Source organism: Nymphaea colorata, chromosome 9 (genome assembly GCF_008831285.2).
Source record: "Nymphaea colorata isolate Beijing-Zhang1983 chromosome 9, ASM883128v2, whole genome shotgun sequence".
NCBI lineage: Eukaryota > Viridiplantae > Streptophyta > Magnoliopsida > Nymphaeales > Nymphaeaceae > Nymphaea > Nymphaea colorata.
Window position 1 is genome coordinate 22,614,158 of NC_045146.1, and position 16,277 is coordinate 22,630,434.

General features: G+C 38.4%; 2 protein-coding genes across 2 annotated transcripts; both read right to left on the reverse strand.

Moving 5' to 3' along the window:
* Positions 1-2,937: 2,937 nt before the first annotated feature.
* LOC116259841 (U-box domain-containing protein 15-like) lies at positions 2,938-6,111 on the reverse strand. The gene is made up of 3 exons (XM_031637790.2): positions 5,308-6,111; positions 5,112-5,228; positions 2,938-4,774 (listed from the first exon to the last, which is right to left on the reverse strand). The coding sequence occupies exons 1-3, from the start codon at positions 5,620-5,622 to the stop codon at positions 3,278-3,280; spliced, it is 1,929 nt and encodes a 642-aa protein (XP_031493650.1). The 5' UTR covers positions 5,623-6,111; the 3' UTR covers positions 2,938-3,277.
* A 3,238-nt stretch (positions 6,112-9,349) lies between these two features.
* LOC116259861 (NEP1-interacting protein-like 1) lies at positions 9,350-15,290 on the reverse strand. Its single transcript, XM_031637821.2, has 5 exons — positions 14,916-15,290; positions 13,515-13,696; positions 11,873-11,956; positions 11,625-11,774; positions 9,350-9,569 (listed from the first exon to the last, which is right to left on the reverse strand). Exons 1-5 carry the CDS (start codon positions 15,046-15,048, stop codon positions 9,441-9,443), a joined length of 678 nt encoding a protein of 225 aa, XP_031493681.1. The 5' UTR covers positions 15,049-15,290; the 3' UTR covers positions 9,350-9,440.
* Between the last annotated feature and the right edge of the window lie 987 nt (positions 15,291-16,277).

Here is a 16,277-nt window from a genome sequence, read left to right on the forward strand (position 1 = left end):
GCTTAAGTTTAAGTATATAATTAGTGTTAAGTTTCTTTCTTGTTGGCACATCCGTTGTTAGATTGGTAGAAGTCACTGTTTATGATTTTAAAAAACTGCATGAAATTGTTCTCAAATTTGATGAGCTCGATTAGGTTTTGATTGGACAATTTACGTACCGTTAATAAATGAAAAAAATCATTAACCAAATTATTTTTTTAAATTAACATAATTAACAGTGTGCAAGTATACGATTCTTATTTCACGTATTTGCATTGTTAGAAGGTTGGATTTAAAATTGGAATGGAAATAATCTAATCTTCAATATAAGGTTTTCAAATCCTATTGATCTTAAACCCAAGGCTTTCAAATGCCTCCTCAGCCCATAAGGAATCGTATTGGCCATTAAAGTTTTCAAAATTGATGATTGGGAGAAAATCAAGAAGAAAAATTTGTTGGTTAATGTTAGATGATTAAAATACATTTTTTCTTTCTATTTGATTTTCTAGTAATTCTTTATCTTTCAAAAATAAACAATTAAAATGATTCTTTACGATCTAGCATATAAGGGGGACGCAACGGCCTTCCTGTTTCTCTTTTTAAAAAAGAGAAAGGAATAGGCCGTTGTCTCTCCTCCCCCTCCCGAACGTCAGGCACTGTGTGTGTATGTTTTTTTTAACTTTTTATTATAAAAAGTTCTGGGTTGTTCGAGTGGACAGCCCATGACAGTCGAGCTATTGCTCGAGTCTTTGCAAGAACATTCATATATATATATATATATATATAGAGAGAGAGAGAGAAAGAGAGAGAGAGAGAGAGAGAGAGAAAGAGAAAGAGAGTAATTGAAATCAGTCGGCTACTGTGTGGCCAGATAGTTATATTTTTGGTTGGCCCCTGTTTTTAGGGACATAACACATTACAAAAAGTAACTATCCAATTATTGAGGTAAAGGCTGATTTCACTTTTCTATATATATATATATATATTCTCTTTCATTCTTTCGTACACTTTTGTTCTCTTCATTTTTTTATCATATTTCCTCTTCACATTAGGAGAAAGAGACTTGAAAAATTCATATCATTTTGAATGTAATTTTACTTATTTTTCTTTATAATATATATATATATATATATATATCACATGCGCACACGTTAATAGTTTAGATATATGTGCTCAATAATAATTTGATTCCAACTTTTGTTCACATGGTTAGTGTGGATATAGGTTTCTAATAGAGCTAGTGTGGATATAGGTTTCTAATAGATCTGAAGATATAGGCTTCAATTCATATTCAATATGTCAATGTAATTGTAATGTATCGACCCAAAACCCACTTTCAAGCTCGAGCTCTTGGTTTGCTGGATCCCAATCTGCTATTTGAGTTTTAGTATGAAAATGGTAAAAATCAAAACAATCAACCACTTTAACAACCGTATTTATATAAGTCCCTCGAAATTCTTCATAATTTTAGATACATGATTAAACTTTTGGAGTGTCACATGTAATGCTCAAACCAAACACTCAAAAAAAAAAAAAAAAGGTGAGGGTACCATTCAAGAAAAACCATGACCTTCTCAACTTAAGTTCAAACTTTCCCTCCAGCTCAGCTCATTCAATCTCTCCAGTCTGAAACAGTTGCCTTATATATATATATATATATATATATATATAATTGCACTAAAAAGCATGGCCAACAACAAAGAAATTCTGGGGGAGCACATGCTTATGGATTTTAAAAAGGACAATATTTTCATTAAAAAATCAACATAGATTTTAAAATTTTTAAAAATCCAATGTGCCCCAGACCACGATGAACGATGAGGTAGCGCTTTTATTCATGGCTGGTTTCCTTTTATCCAAACCAGACTTTACTTATCTTGCAACAACCCATTATGGATAAGAGGCAGCGTTCATGTGGCATCCTTCTGCTACTCCAAACATTACACCAAAACCTTTAAAATGATGTAAATTATTACCACATATCGGTAACATTCATATGACAGTTTTTTAATGTTTAGTCATCCGGCATGAAACAATAACACTGTTGCCAAACGACCATCAGGTTCAGAATTTGTTGCAGGAACTACTCATGGTGGGAGAAATGGCTAATTTTCCCAGGCTTCGCGAAATCCACTTCCGTGTGAATTGAAATCCTCAGACCAGAAAGTGCTGATCTGATACGTTTAGCAGTCACAATCAGTCAAAGTAATCCAGTAGCTCCATTCGTGACTGCCACGATAGACTTTCGGTGCATGGTGACCCCTCATCGAAGATGGACTTCTGAACAACCCGCGACAGGAAAACATTGATCAGCCTGCAATCAAGTCTTGAATACTGAAACCGATATGTAATTCGTGGATTTAAAAAACAGTACAGGGCGTGAACCTTTACTGCCGAATTGCTGCTCAGAGAAGGTAATATCAGGGCATCTGAACAGCTTGAAACCTGGAAGAATTCTAATTAATCAAGTTTAAAGTAGGTCAGTCATCAGTGTCAAGTGTGACATGCTTGATATCCTTTTAAGCTGGTCTACAATATGACAGATTCTTACCTCGTCGCAACTATAGATCAGCGATTTTTCAGTGTAGCAGTTTGCCTTTTAAATTTCGTAGTTAACTTATTTCACAAATCTGGTCCAAATCTCCAACCAATGAAACAAGCCCGTCTTCAGATTTTGCTCAATCAAAAAACTTGCCAGGAAATTTGCTCCTGGAAAGAAATGTTTGGTGAATCTATTAACAGGGTTCTGACGAAGAAAGGGTATAGAACTCATCAAGAATTCAATTCTTCCCACACTTGTCATGCTAGAGTTGCAGAAATGTCAAAATGCCTCAGATTCTTGCAGCAGAGTTCTGAACTATTGGCTTCAGCGGTAAAAGAGAAGTGGCATCAAACTGTATGAGAGATATACACTTGAAAAGTACAAAGGAAACGCCTCAATGAGTTATGAACAATACGTAACAATACACTCATCCCACACAAATCGTTCATTAACAAACTCACTACTGGAACAGGACAGTGTACATCAGACATTCTCATGGTTTCTGTGACCTTAGTTTTATATTTAGCTAAGTTTTGATCATGGACAGAGTATTCCAGGAGGCTAGCGTGGTACTCCAAAGGCACAAAGGCCTGACTTGAATCAAGGCCAATAATTTGTACAATGGAAGAGAATTCTGATCCTTTTGCCCTTGCACATATGAAGCAACAGAATAGCAGAAGTCGCCAAACTTTTGCAGAAATACCTGTTAAACTTCTCTATGTGAAAGAATCTCATGATACCAAAAGACAATTTACTTCATGGAATTTGTTCACACTTGCTCATGTAATGCAGAAGTGACTGCGCTTTTCTTTGTGCCCTATTAGTTCCGTTCTTTGCTAGCTCAAGTAAGTGTTCGTATACCCCAAACTGGAGTGCAGCCAATAGATGAGGTGAATGATTTGCTGCTAGTTCAAGCAAAACTGCACTTGCACACTCTTTGTTTTTTGGTGTTCCTTCTTTTATCAGTTCTACTAGTGTCTGAATAAATGATATCTGACCAATCTCGCTGCGTCCTTCAGGACTAGATGACAGAAGAAAGAGGATTGAGAGAGCTTCATCAACCATTCCCAATTGCTTGTCAGTAACTAACTGTAGTAGGGGTTTTGTAATACCAGCCTTGACAGCTCTCCCTCTATTCATTTGGTTAAGTGACAAGTTGAAGAGGGCAGTGGCAGCATCCTTTTTACCTCTGACTGTTCCATTCTGAAGTAGGTCAACTAGCGGAGGTATCCCATTCAAAGAACCAATAGCAACTTTGTTATCATCCACCATAGAAAGACTAAACAATGTGGCAGCTGAATTCTCTCTAGCGCCAACACTGCCGTGCTTCAATACTTCAATTATAGCTGGGATGGCCTCCTCCTTTGCAATTATTCTCTTGTTTGTTTCATCAATTGACAAGTTTAATAATGCCGTGACCGCGTTTTCTTGGATTCTTGAATCAGGATATGAGAGCAAGTTTATCAAAGATGGGATTCCGCCGGATTTAGCAATCAAGATTCTGTTATCAGGGTTCTCTTTCGAAAGTTTACGTATCTCAATGACCGCTGATCTTTGCACTTCAAGTTGGTTAGAGGAGAGGTTCTGGACTATGGTGGATATTTCCTGTGTTTGTTGCGAGGCACTCCCCGTGCTTGTATCTGCTTCTCTTTTAGGAAGTTCCACATTGTACATCTCACACCAATGCGTAATCAAGTTACGGAGAGCATAATTTGGTGCTAAAGATAAGTGTGCCAAAGGTTGCCGAGTTGTTGGGCATGTCCTGTGCCCTGAATCCAACCACTGCTGTATGCTGGTTCTCTCATATGTCTGTCCTGTTGCAACAATTACAGGATCTGACATTATTTCCAGGGTAATTGGACAAAGGAAGTCATTTGGGATGGACAACGACTGGCACTTCTGTAAGCACTTATTGGGCGGTGAAGCATCTTTAGTCTCCTCCATGCTTCCACTCGTCTCTTTCACGCCAGCAATTTGCTTAAACTTGTTTAAAACATCCATGATCTGCTGGATCATTTCCGGGGATGGCCACCCACCACCTTCCTTAACAAGTTGCTTTACTGCATTTGTTTCTTCCTGCAACTCTGGAATTGTGTGCAGCTCCAGCTTGTTTGCCAGTCTTTCGAGTATGGCACTGTCGGCGTTGCGATCATCTTTCTTTGAGAACACAAGCATCATGTCCATAGCCAGTTCAATGTCCTGAGTTTCGGTTCTTCTTTTCGATCTCTTAAGTTGTGAGTGCATCAGCTCAACCTGCAGAACAGTCCATCATGAAGGGCAATCTGTTATCTCATAAGAGCACAATAATTATGTCACTGCAAAAGTTTCATTTTTGCCAGAGGAGAAGAAAAGAAAGGAATCCTGTTAGAAATTAGAAGCTGTATTCAGGCAAAAAAAAAAAAAGCACGGACATCTAAAACCAAACATGGAAGAGAGAAAAACTACCAAACTATCTATCAACCATAACATTTCTGTTCCACTGTTCAACAAAATTCACAGTAAAAGAACCAACGGACGAACTTCATTTTGCCTGCAATAAGGTTCACCAACGTATAAAAGGGGATGTAGTTCACATGAAGCAATAGCATACCTGCTCTTTCACTTCATCTGAAATCCCTAACTCCTCGTAGGGGATTGTTTCAAGGGCTCTGTTCAGTTTCTCATACACAGATCGGAACCTTGCTGCAATCCCCTCGCTGTCCAACGCCTTAAAAGAAGAAAAGAAAGGCACCCAGTAAGCAAAAAATACACATTGAGATGAAAAAAAAAAAAAGGAACCCACGAACCAAATAGATCTTGCTTCCATTGTGACACGTCTTCAACAATTTCTTCGCACAAATGAAAGCCTTCTTCAAATTGCCGAAGCATGCGACTGATTTCTCCGATAACGGGGCTTCGTTCTCCCGAACTTCCTCAAGGAGTGGGCCTAAGAGCTTGATCCTCCTAACCAGATTGAAACACTCCTTCCTATGAGCTCTCCTGTAATCACCAAAAGCACAAATCGCTTCCTCAATTTCAAATAAGCTTTGAATAATATCTTTGTCCTCTGCCTCTGATCTCTGTGGCTCCTGTGCCTCTCTTTCCGAAGCCTTTTCGTCCATTTTCTTGCCTCAAAAAAAACCACCAAATCTGCCTGAAAATCTTTTGATCTGTCTTTCTTTTTTCTTTTCTTTTGGGGACTAAAGGATGAGGGCCAACATGGGGTTCCAGACCTTGTTGATGTTCATGATGGGGAGAGGGGGGAAGCAATGGTGAATCCCAAAGTGGGATTGAGGGATGGGGAAGGGGAATAAAAGAGGAAACCATCGGATCAAAGGAGAGGGGAGAAACCTGCGTGAGGAAACTTTCCCACGTCGGAGCTGTCCTTGTTGGTGGCGTTGTGGATTGAGCACGCTTCACGCCGCTTCTCTAGCTCCAATGACAGGTAGGGTCTTTGAAAAACCGTTAGCACAACCAACGGCTCAATCCCCTCTTGGAATCTCGGCTTTCTTGGTTATGTCTGATTTGGCCAAAATCTGATCTTCCATGGATGACACCAATTTTTGAATCCCCAGTTATCGAGTGAAGTTCAAGATCAGAATTCTCAATTCCTCATTTTCTTCGTCTCCTGAATTAGATATGTTCCATAAATTGTTCCCCAAGAAGGGAAAAGCACAAAAAAAAAAAGGAAAATCTGTGGGTGGGTATGCATGTTTTTAATGACAATAAAAATTCTTTGCTAATGTTGAGAAGTTATCACAAGTTAAGCTCTCTTAAGTCCAGCACCATTTTAATCCAAGACACCAAACCGCTTGGATTGTTCACTGTTCACATTCGATTTTTAACTGAATGTGGATATGAGATAAGTTTTCTTCATTGAATGATAGATTATCCGACTTGCATGGACATGTAAGTACAGATGTCAATGAATCAGATACAAATCGGATTATCGGATATTCACATATTCGGGTTACGAATTCAGGTTTGAACATGGATAAAGATAATTATATACCATATATGAATCTAATTTTAAAATTTACAATCTGAATTCGATATGAATCCAACTTTTATTTTCACATCTGAATCTAAATCACTTTATGATATGTCAAGAACTGACTTTTGAAAATGAATGGACATTGCCGAATATGATTGAATATCTACTAAAATTGAATCCGAATCCGATTGCATGACATTTGTAAAATCTGAATTTCTTAATCGGATGTTAAGTTCTTATTTATATCCAACCTTTTTTAAGCATGAACCACTGACTTCCCTAATCGCAAGCAAATATTTTGATATGATTTTACATTTTCTTACATGTAAATCAAAATCTGATTATGTGACAGATTAACCAACATTAATGTGGCTTAGTGGGCAATCTACCTAAGAGGTAGAAATCTCGGGCAAACAAAAACCAGTCTGGAAATCTCAGGGCACAGCGTGACACAGATTCATACTTCATGCTTCGAACTCGAGCCAGGGTGTTCGCTTCCCTTGCCTTCCGCCATTAGAAGCGGAATGGACAGATTCTGATAAGAATTCAAGATGCAGGAAGTTGATCTTTTAGCTTCCTGTCGTCTGCTGTCTTTGTCTGTAAAAGCGTCTCCAGTAACAAACGCGTTTTGGAAGGGGCCCTGGAAGACCGCCATTAATTTTGCTATGCACTTTCGAAACATTTTTGACAGTGCAAAACTACATCATTGATGTTGTTATCTGTATGAGGCGAGGGTGTTCCCTAGTTAGGATTCTGAGGGTGCCCATGTGAAAGATCAAATAATTTTTTTTTTGACTTGCTTCTGAACCAATCTAACCATATTAAATGCGTTTCACGGGGTTAATCTCATTATATAGTTTGAATATCTTTTGCTTCTTTCGTATTTCTAAAGGGTTGTTTGACATTAATAACATTCACGACAAGTTTTGTGAATCTTTATCAATTTGGAGCGTATTCATGAAACACTTATTCGGTATTTTTCATGCCAAACAGCCCTTTAAACTTATGTTTCGCAATAGTAATTTATTATTGTTGTTTTATGAATTTATTTTAATTTTTATGATACATTCGTAGAATAGTAACAACCTGTTATTATAACCGAATACATCATTGGTGATGCAGTCCGAAAACTAGTTGTTTTGGACTCAAAATGTTATTTTGCCTTCAAAACACCATTTTGGGAGTGTTTGGGCAGACTGAAAACTGCCGTTTTCATATGTTGAGTGAGAAAAGCTAGAACCCAGGCCAACAGGTTATTCACTCAAACAAATGCTTATCGTGCCCATCCAGCAAAACTCATAAAAAAAAACTTATCTTTTACAGAATTAATCTTTAACAAAAATCATTTTTTCAACAAAAAGCATTTTTTCAAGATGTAATCGAAACACAACCTAAAATTTAACATTTTTATAGTCAGATTTCTCACTGTTACATATAAAAAAATCCAATATAAATGTGGCATTCCCGTGATTCAATTGTCTGTGCAACCAAAACCATCCACATAGATCGCAACAATATATATCGTTATATTTAGTTAACACCAGCTAAATATTAAAATTTAAAGGGAACTAGTGCTACACAGTTCTTCTAAAGTACTGGCAGGCCATGTTAGCAGTTGCGACTGAAGATCATTATGGTATTTAATTCGATGGCTTACATCCAAACTATCAAATTAATACGATCGAGATGTTTCTCTATAGTTACTATATCATATGATCTTCTGTTTAGGATGATCCTGCACATCATGTGCAGCAGCCTCAGGACACATAAACGCAAGCACTAGATATTCGACGCGTAAATAATGATATTATTTTTAATATGAGTTATAATCCTTAATGAGCCTACGTAACATTCAAATGTTCATATAGTAAAATATCATCGCCTTAAAAATATGATGAAAGTGAGAAAAGCGTGTGACTCATTACAGTTAAATACAATGAGGGTCACATGCAATGCCTGCAAGTTGTGAAATACAAAACGCGTGAGAAATTTGTCCAAAGCCAATGACCCAAGGCAAATGGGACCGAGCGGCGTCAGGTCAGGCCGGCCAGATGTCTACCCTTAGTTGTCATGTCAGCACGCGGCATGACCCTCAATTGGGCGAACCCACTTGGTGCATTTAGGGCGCCAAATAGGTTGGATCCAAGACAACTCAATTGAAGACAGATGACCATGTGCAACCATGTATGACAGAAACTCCATCCACAACAGAAGATCCACTCAGTTGGCATTCTTTACCTTGAGTTGTCATGCCAACAGAGTGGATGGAGGTGGACTTGGCTAAGAACTGGTCCTGGTCCTAGCCCAGGCTGGTGCAGAGCATGGTCAATCCGCCAACAATCAGCCGCAGCCCCCTCTATCTGACACGCCGCGCTTACGGGCCACATGTCAGATAGGGGGCCACGTCTGATTGATATCATGTCCGATTTGAAACTGAGATCCATATGCTTTTCGTGGGCCTAGATTTGGATCTGGATCTGGTTTGATGTAAGTAAGCGACTAGCTTAAGCTTATTGAAGGAAAATGTGGGGCTACTTTTGTAACTTCAGGCACGCAAACACTTCCATCTAATGTGTTCGGCCTCGAACACATTGAACACATAAGCAGGTACATGCAAAGAAAAAAGTTCAGTCTTGAACCCTAGCCAGAGCAGCGCACTGTCCACACCAGCCTAACAAAGTTTTACATTAATGTTTTGATATATTTGATTGTTCATATATAGACGCTTCTAAAAAAGATTAAAGTTATTGAATAATAATAATAATAATAATAATAATAATAATAATAATAATAAGGCGATAGGTTCTTTAGAACCAAAAAATCACCAGAATGGGATAATAATAGATACACCAAAGTGACGGACAAGGATCTGATATTTAAAATTGAGAGAAAGAAAAGGTGTGGGCGACGGCACGTCATTCTCTGCAAATATTTACAAGAAGGAAACTAATGACCAAAATGTCTCCTGCAAAGAGGGCAAGTCCCGTGCCTGGCAAGCCAAGCATCTACACAAGGAAGATGGAAGGTGTGGGAGCAAAGAGGCAGCTTCCTTATGTCCTCTCCTTGTTGGAAATCCTTCACATCCACACACAAGAAAGAAAGGAATCATTTTAGCCACAACGAGACAACAATCTGCACATAAAGTTACATCACAAAATCTAATTGTCGTGAAAATGATCTCACTGTTCTTCTATTCTTTAAAATCAGTTTGTGCCATAGGATTTCATGTCTAGGGTATCTGTTTTCGTAAGTTCAATTTGTGCCAACCTATAAAAGCTATCAAACAGGACACTTAATAGAATGAGATACAAAAAGCTAGATTTTTGAAAAATCTTTATTATGATACGATACTTAAATTTTCCACACATAAAATATTATATAAAACCAAAGAAAGATTTGCATAATGAGGTGGTTTTTAGTTGTTGTGCACACAAGGAACTCATAAAAGCTAGCTAAGTGCTTGAAATCAATAATAGTCTACGTTTTGATGATCTCCTATGAGATCCGAGGCTGATCTCAAATCTGCATTAAACAACAAGTTGGGTTGCTTTATTTACCAACATATAATGATCCATGGATCTAATTTTATGCTTTAATATTTATCATTACCATCTGGGGGCGTTTTTGTTTACTTCGGATGCGAAATCCATGCATCTGACATTGATCTGACCTGACATGCTTTTGCTAATATGGCAAAAACCCCATGCTAAAATCTATGGTTCATCGGATCTTAAGTCAAACCTACGATTCAAATCTTTACTTTACTTTACTTTTTTTGTATGGAGAAAAAGTCAAGAGTGGGAGAGTTTGATTGTAAATTCGTGGCTTTTAAATCCTGAGGATCTCAAATCCGAGGCTATCAAACGTACCCCTCCCCTCATAGTAGTGTGTTATATCAAACCAAATCTCCTTATTATAAATGCAATCTCACCTAACTTCCTAACCTCAAAATGCCAGAACCACCCACAACTCACCCAATATTAAAAAATCATAAACCAACTCGGTATAAGAACATGGCACACAAATTGGTAGGTTAATGTATGAAGTCTGCACCTTGCAGTCTTCCAAAGTCTTTGAAGTTATAAATGCCCACGATTCCGAAACGGACCACAAGGGCTTTCAAGTCCAAGTTGATCCAAAACTAAAGTCAATCTTATGGTTCACATCCTTTGCCACAAGTGAAAATAAATGGGGAGTTGTTTTCCCTTTTATAAAATGAATATAAAAATCATAATGGGATGCAAGTAGTGAGTGGAAAGTAAGGATGCTGAAACTCCTAAACGCCATCTTAGAGACAAAACGATTTTTTCAAAAGGGCATAAATAACGTCTTCATAAAAAACATCGTTTTGATTTTAAAAACTGACTAAAAAAACTAGGTTTTTACATGACTTGGTTCTCATAAAGTTTAAGAATATCATCTAAGCGCAGCTTTTAGTTCTCGTGAGATAACTTTTTTAAGAATATTATCTAAACACAACCTAAAACCGTGTTTAGATGACACTACAAAGTGCCGCTTTGGAGTGTTTGAGTGACATCAAATCTAGGTTTAAGACAAACCCAATTTTGACAAAACCTAGTTTTCAAAAAGAAGTAAAGAACTCGCCCGCTTTGCTTTTAAATTACTCAAACTGGTTTTAAAAAACGATTAAAAACCATTTATATTACTCATCATTTATATTCACAACACTAGTTTTTATGAAACTGTCATCCAAACATACCCTAAGTCTTTAAAAATCAGGTTTCCTCTAATTCTATTGCGTAAACTCTACATTATAATGTTCTCTCTTTAAAAAAATCAGGTTTCCTCTAATTCTATTGCGTAAACTCTACAATAATGTTCTCTCTTTAAAAAAATCAGGTTTCCTCTAATTCTTTTGCGTAAACTCTACAATAATGTTGTCCCCATAAATGGTGGTTGAAGGTTACTCTTCTACTACCTACAAGTCATTCAGGGAAACAAATCCCAAAAAAAAAAACCTGATTAGTTAACAAGCAAACACAATTCCTACTGCCAGTTATTTCAAATCTACCTATGAAAACCAGAAGAAGAAGAAGAAGAAGAAGAAGAAGAAGAAGAGAAAACATGTTTGATCTTGAATTCTTCTTTTGTTGGCAAGTTTTAACTAACCTGCAAGCATATGGCACAAGTTGGAGTGCTACCATCCTTTTGTGTCACATCAAAATTGGCTCTGCCCAGCTGCTGGAGGGCTAATAAAGATAGCCCATTTGGAAGGGTCTCAGTATCGAATATGTCTCGGGGCTCCTCCAGATCATTCTCCTGCATTTAACAATTATGCAGACTTAGTGCCAGTGCAGAGAATTTTCCCTAAAAAGCAAGGGTGTATCAGAAAGAGTTGCATTTAGGGCACCGCACACCTGTCTTGGTAGAGTTGCGTAAATTGCTTGAGTCACTCGTTCTTGTACTATTTTTCTGCTCACGTAGCCACAAGAAAATTTTATCTGCACTTTCCAAGGCTGTAACTTAGTTCTATTTGGCAATGGGAGATTAGAGAAGATAAATATAAACATAAAGAAAGATCAATCATTTGCGTCGTGTTTGATTGCATAGATAAGAAGTATGAGAACCACAGACATCTGCACCGTACGGGCAGACAGTTTTTTTTTCCTGTATTTTCAGTCGGATTTGGAAGAATTCGACTGAAAATTGAAATTTTTGCACCTGGATTTATTGTTCCGGCAATCAAATATTGTTCTAAATGACAATGATTAGTATTTACTTGGGGGAGATAAACCCTGGAGAGATCAATGCGAAGAGCCCAAACCACCAAACCTTATTAAACCTTTCTAAGACAATAACTATTAGGAGGCAAATAATTTATCATGTCAATAATGAAAATCTGCAACTAGAAGTCCCTTAGTTTCCCTGTTTTCTTCAAAGCTAATAGTATCATGGCTTGAATGTACTATAAAATCATGCGACTATATCCAAATCATTCCTTATTGATCTTCTTTTCCAAGGTACCCAATGAAGCTCTCCAGCAAAGAGTGCCGTCTTGCTCTTCACATGAAGAGATGGTAACATCTAACCAGGTCCAACATGAGCCATTAATGATTTAATTTAATTATTAAGTATATGTGCTCCTTAATTACTCAGTTGGCAGTCCTAAGGGGTTGAGCGTAGCTGGTTGGACCGATAGCACATAAGATGTTGTTCACTAGTTTCATAGGTGACAAAGTCTCTCGGCCCGAGTACAGTTTCCTTAGGTCATGAACACAAAAATCTTGGCAAACAAAGAAGGTATTGAGATAGGACAAGTTCCAATTGACTGCCCAAGTAAGAAACTTTCCTCGACAAATGTCGGTCCGGGGAAGTTGAACTTGTCTTGCGACGACGGGTCGAGCTGTCGATCTCTGATTGGTCTACCACCACTTGAAAGTAATATTTGAAGTTGCCAGATCTTGTTCCCATGAATTATGTTATAGGGAAAAGAAGGTTGCAGGTGAGCTCACATGAAGCCCACATTTGAATGAAAGTCAGAAAAATTGGTAGGAAAGTCATTTTCTTCAACATGTGGACTGCAAATTGAGTGGTTGAGGCTTGAGCCCATAGATAAAAATCCTGCAGCGCCCTCCTTTTCCTCCTCTTTATTTCAAAAGACACTGGTTTTGAAACCCAGACTGTAGATGATGTCGGCGTCAGTCACCTAACCGTAGTCTTTTAAGCTTGGCACCACTAGAAGGTAATTTTTTTTTTTTTTAATATTTGACGGAGTGCGAACAACCTATACAAATGTGAAAAAGTTTTCATGTTCTACAGTAAAATTCCTGTGCATCAAACGCGCCCTTAAAGATTAAGATGATTTAGATCCATCATCATCTACCTGAATCCAACCCACTTCATTTTGCCCTTGGATCTTGTAATCTGGGGCTAGTGCCGTATGTATTCGTAATCGATATGGGTCGATACACACCGATACTGATGCATGGATCTGTGATCGGATCCACTTGGGCCTTTTTTTTTTTTTCCCTTGAATGGAGAGTTTGAGATGATACTAACCACTAAGAGTAAAGTGCCTCTGGATTGAGATGGGTGGGAGTTCAAGAAGGCAAGAAAGGAGTCCAGTATCTCCATTGCAAGTATGGCACCAGAGAGGGCTCCAACGCCAATCCCATGAAGGAAGCCCATGTTCTCATCTTTGCCTCCCAGTATGACAACCAATGCTCCAATGATCGAGCCCACTGCAACCAAAATGTTAAAAAAAAAAAATGTGTGTTAGTTTCTAATTTGCAGGTTTACAAGGTCCAAATATCGATAATATATAATATTTTTTTCTTTTTGAGTTTTGAACAGTTGATCTATGTTTGCTTAGCAATATAAAAGAGATGGGGAGATTTCGCTTTCCAATGGGCACAGAGGGTCTTCCCCAAGACTTATAACATTACTAAAAAAGGGGGTCTGGTAAACTTGTCTTGCGCAAACAAGAGATAATAAAATAATGCCCCACTTGCAGGCAAATCGAGGCACCATAGATGTCATCTATCGTCAAGTTTATTCCACACAAAGACTCATCCTACAATTCCATGTTGTAAAAACTGGGTTCCTGAATGGAAGAAGTGCAAATCTTGCAAAATAAAATATTATTTTGAATATATATATATATATACTGACAAGTCACGCTGAAAGCAAATTCCGATGGGGCCCATCCGGATCCGACTCTGCTGACGCTCAACAGCATCTAAGAACTCGGTTCGGATCTTTAAAATTTGGATCCAATTAAAAAGATGTGGTTCTATAGATAGATACTAAGCAGATCGACCTCCAATATATGTATTTCCCCTTTTCCATCTCCAGAAAAGTTGAATGCATTCAAGAAGGGCACAGAATCGAATCTAGTGAACCCAAATATAGCAGGACGCTTGTACCATATCCGATCCATTTTGCAGCGCTGGTTGATTCAGAAACCCCTGAGTCCCTGACTTGAACAACCGATCGATCATGTACGTTTTTTTTTTTTATAAGAAAGGCTTTTGGAAAAAAAGATGAACAGACATTGGTAGGTGTTTTTTCAATGTGCATATTTATTTCTACGTTCAGAAACAACTAAAAAATTCTAAAACTGCAGAAAAGATCTCCCGGACGCTGCAAAATTTCTCAAACTCACCGAAGAACCCGTCAATGTCTGAGATCATCATCATTTTCATGATCAAAGCAATAATCAGAAACGACAATCATTGATTCATCGTCAGAGCTCCGCCCGCCCCCCCAAAAGCGGCAGAAACCGGTGAAGGGCAGCTCCGATTACCCTTCCCCCGTGCAGGGGCCGCCGTTTTCGACGGAGATTCGACGATCAAAACCACGAAGCGAAGCGGAGGCCAATGCCGACGGAAAGGACAGAAACAACGAAGACGGAAACAGAAGAAGAAGGGGGGAAGAGAGGAGAAGCAATTAACACATCACCTGTAACGAAAACGCAAGTCAGAAGGGCGTAGATGATCTTCCTCAGAACCGAAATCAGAGCACCGCCGACGCCATCTCTCTGTCTGCTCCCTGCCACGAAGATTGACGAAAGGAAAGTGGGAGGACTCTCCATCGCTTCGCTCTCAGGCTGGTGCAGGGCAAAGATCACGGAGAATTGCGTATTTAAAGAGAGAGAGAGAGAGAGCGAGCGAGACTTGTCCGGATAGATAGACTTCGTGGAGAAGGAAACAAAAGGGAAAGAGCACCAACCCCTTCACCCTCCATTGTTCCAAAGCAAACACGGTCTTTATTAAGAGCGGCGATGCAGAAAGTCATCCTCATCCATGGCCCAATAAACTATTCAAAGCGCCATCAGCCATCAATGTTCCGGAATTTCGTTTCCTTCAAAACAAAAGAGAGAGAGAGAGAGAGAAAAAAAAAAGTCCAATTCTGATCAACGGCCTATAACCGATCATCCGGACGAGATGGGATCTCGACCGTGGGTCCCGTAGAGAGAGAACCTCGGGGCTGTTTTGAAATAAACAAAGAGAAGACGCTGAGAGAGAGGGTTGACGATGGGGAGGCAACGTCCCTTTCGGAAGAGCGGCTCTCGTGCTTCTCTGATAACTTGTTCGAGTTGGTAAGCTCTGAAATTTAATTGGCATTTGAATCTCAATCTCTGTCACGTTCTGGAATTCATTTATGCTTTGCTTAGAGATTAATTAAATAAGAACTTGACGCCATAATCTCTCAAAGGAAGAACCTTCCGCGATCTTAGCTGTGATCAACGAAGCGATTGTCAAAGTTTTAAAAGTTTGTCTCTCCTTGATTTCGAGAAAGAAAAAAAAATCCAGATTATCTTCTATGGATGGATTTTTAGTTTCTTCTTTCATTTGTGTTCGCACCCGAAGAGCTCGATGTCGAGGTAACTGACTTTAAGGTTGTGTTTGATTGCCTCAGATTTTAGATATGAAGTCTGATCACCCCGCTTTCCGTCCGTCTTAATATTTAGGGTTTTGATCAAGATTTTACTTTTCCTCCCATTTTAAATTAGACCTATTATCAATGTAAAAAAGGTAAATAAGGATTTTATGTATGGATTTTACCACTAATCTTTTGTCACATAAGTAAATAAAAACATGAGACATCAAATTTATAGATTTCAAATATGAGGCCCGCTTACTCTCCCATATTATAAGAGTTCCTTGGTAAAACAATTTCATGGCACCAAATATGCACATGAATAACGGTTGTTTTATTGAGATCGTCGGTCCCCCCTCGTACCGAACATCATGAGATAATTAGTCTCATTTTTAATGAGAGGAATGTTAAAAGATACATAATAATGCACTTAGAACCTCT

Coding starts and splice junctions, on each gene's coding strand:
- LOC116259841 (XM_031637790.2), bottom strand. CDS start 5,622: ATGGACGAAAAGGCTTCGGAAAGAGAGGCACAGGAGCCACAGAGATCA. Junction 5,229..5,307: donor ATGGAAGCAAGATCTATTTG/GTTCGTGGGTTC, acceptor TCTTCTTTTAAG/GCGTTGGACAGCGAGGGGAT. Junction 4,775..5,111: donor CAGATGAAGTGAAAGAGCAG/GTATGCTATTGC, acceptor ACTGTTCTGCAG/GTTGAGCTGATGCACTCACA.
- LOC116259861 (XM_031637821.2), bottom strand. CDS start 15,048: ATGGAGAGTCCTCCCACTTTCCTTTCGTCAATCTTCGTGGCAGGGAGC. Junction 13,697..14,915: donor GACTTGCGTTTTCGTTACAG/GTGATGTGTTAA, acceptor TTTTGGTTGCAG/TGGGCTCGATCATTGGAGCA. Junction 11,957..13,514: donor GAGGCACTTTACTCTTAGTG/GTTAGTATCATC, acceptor TGGAAAGTGCAG/ATAAAATTTTCTTGTGGCTA.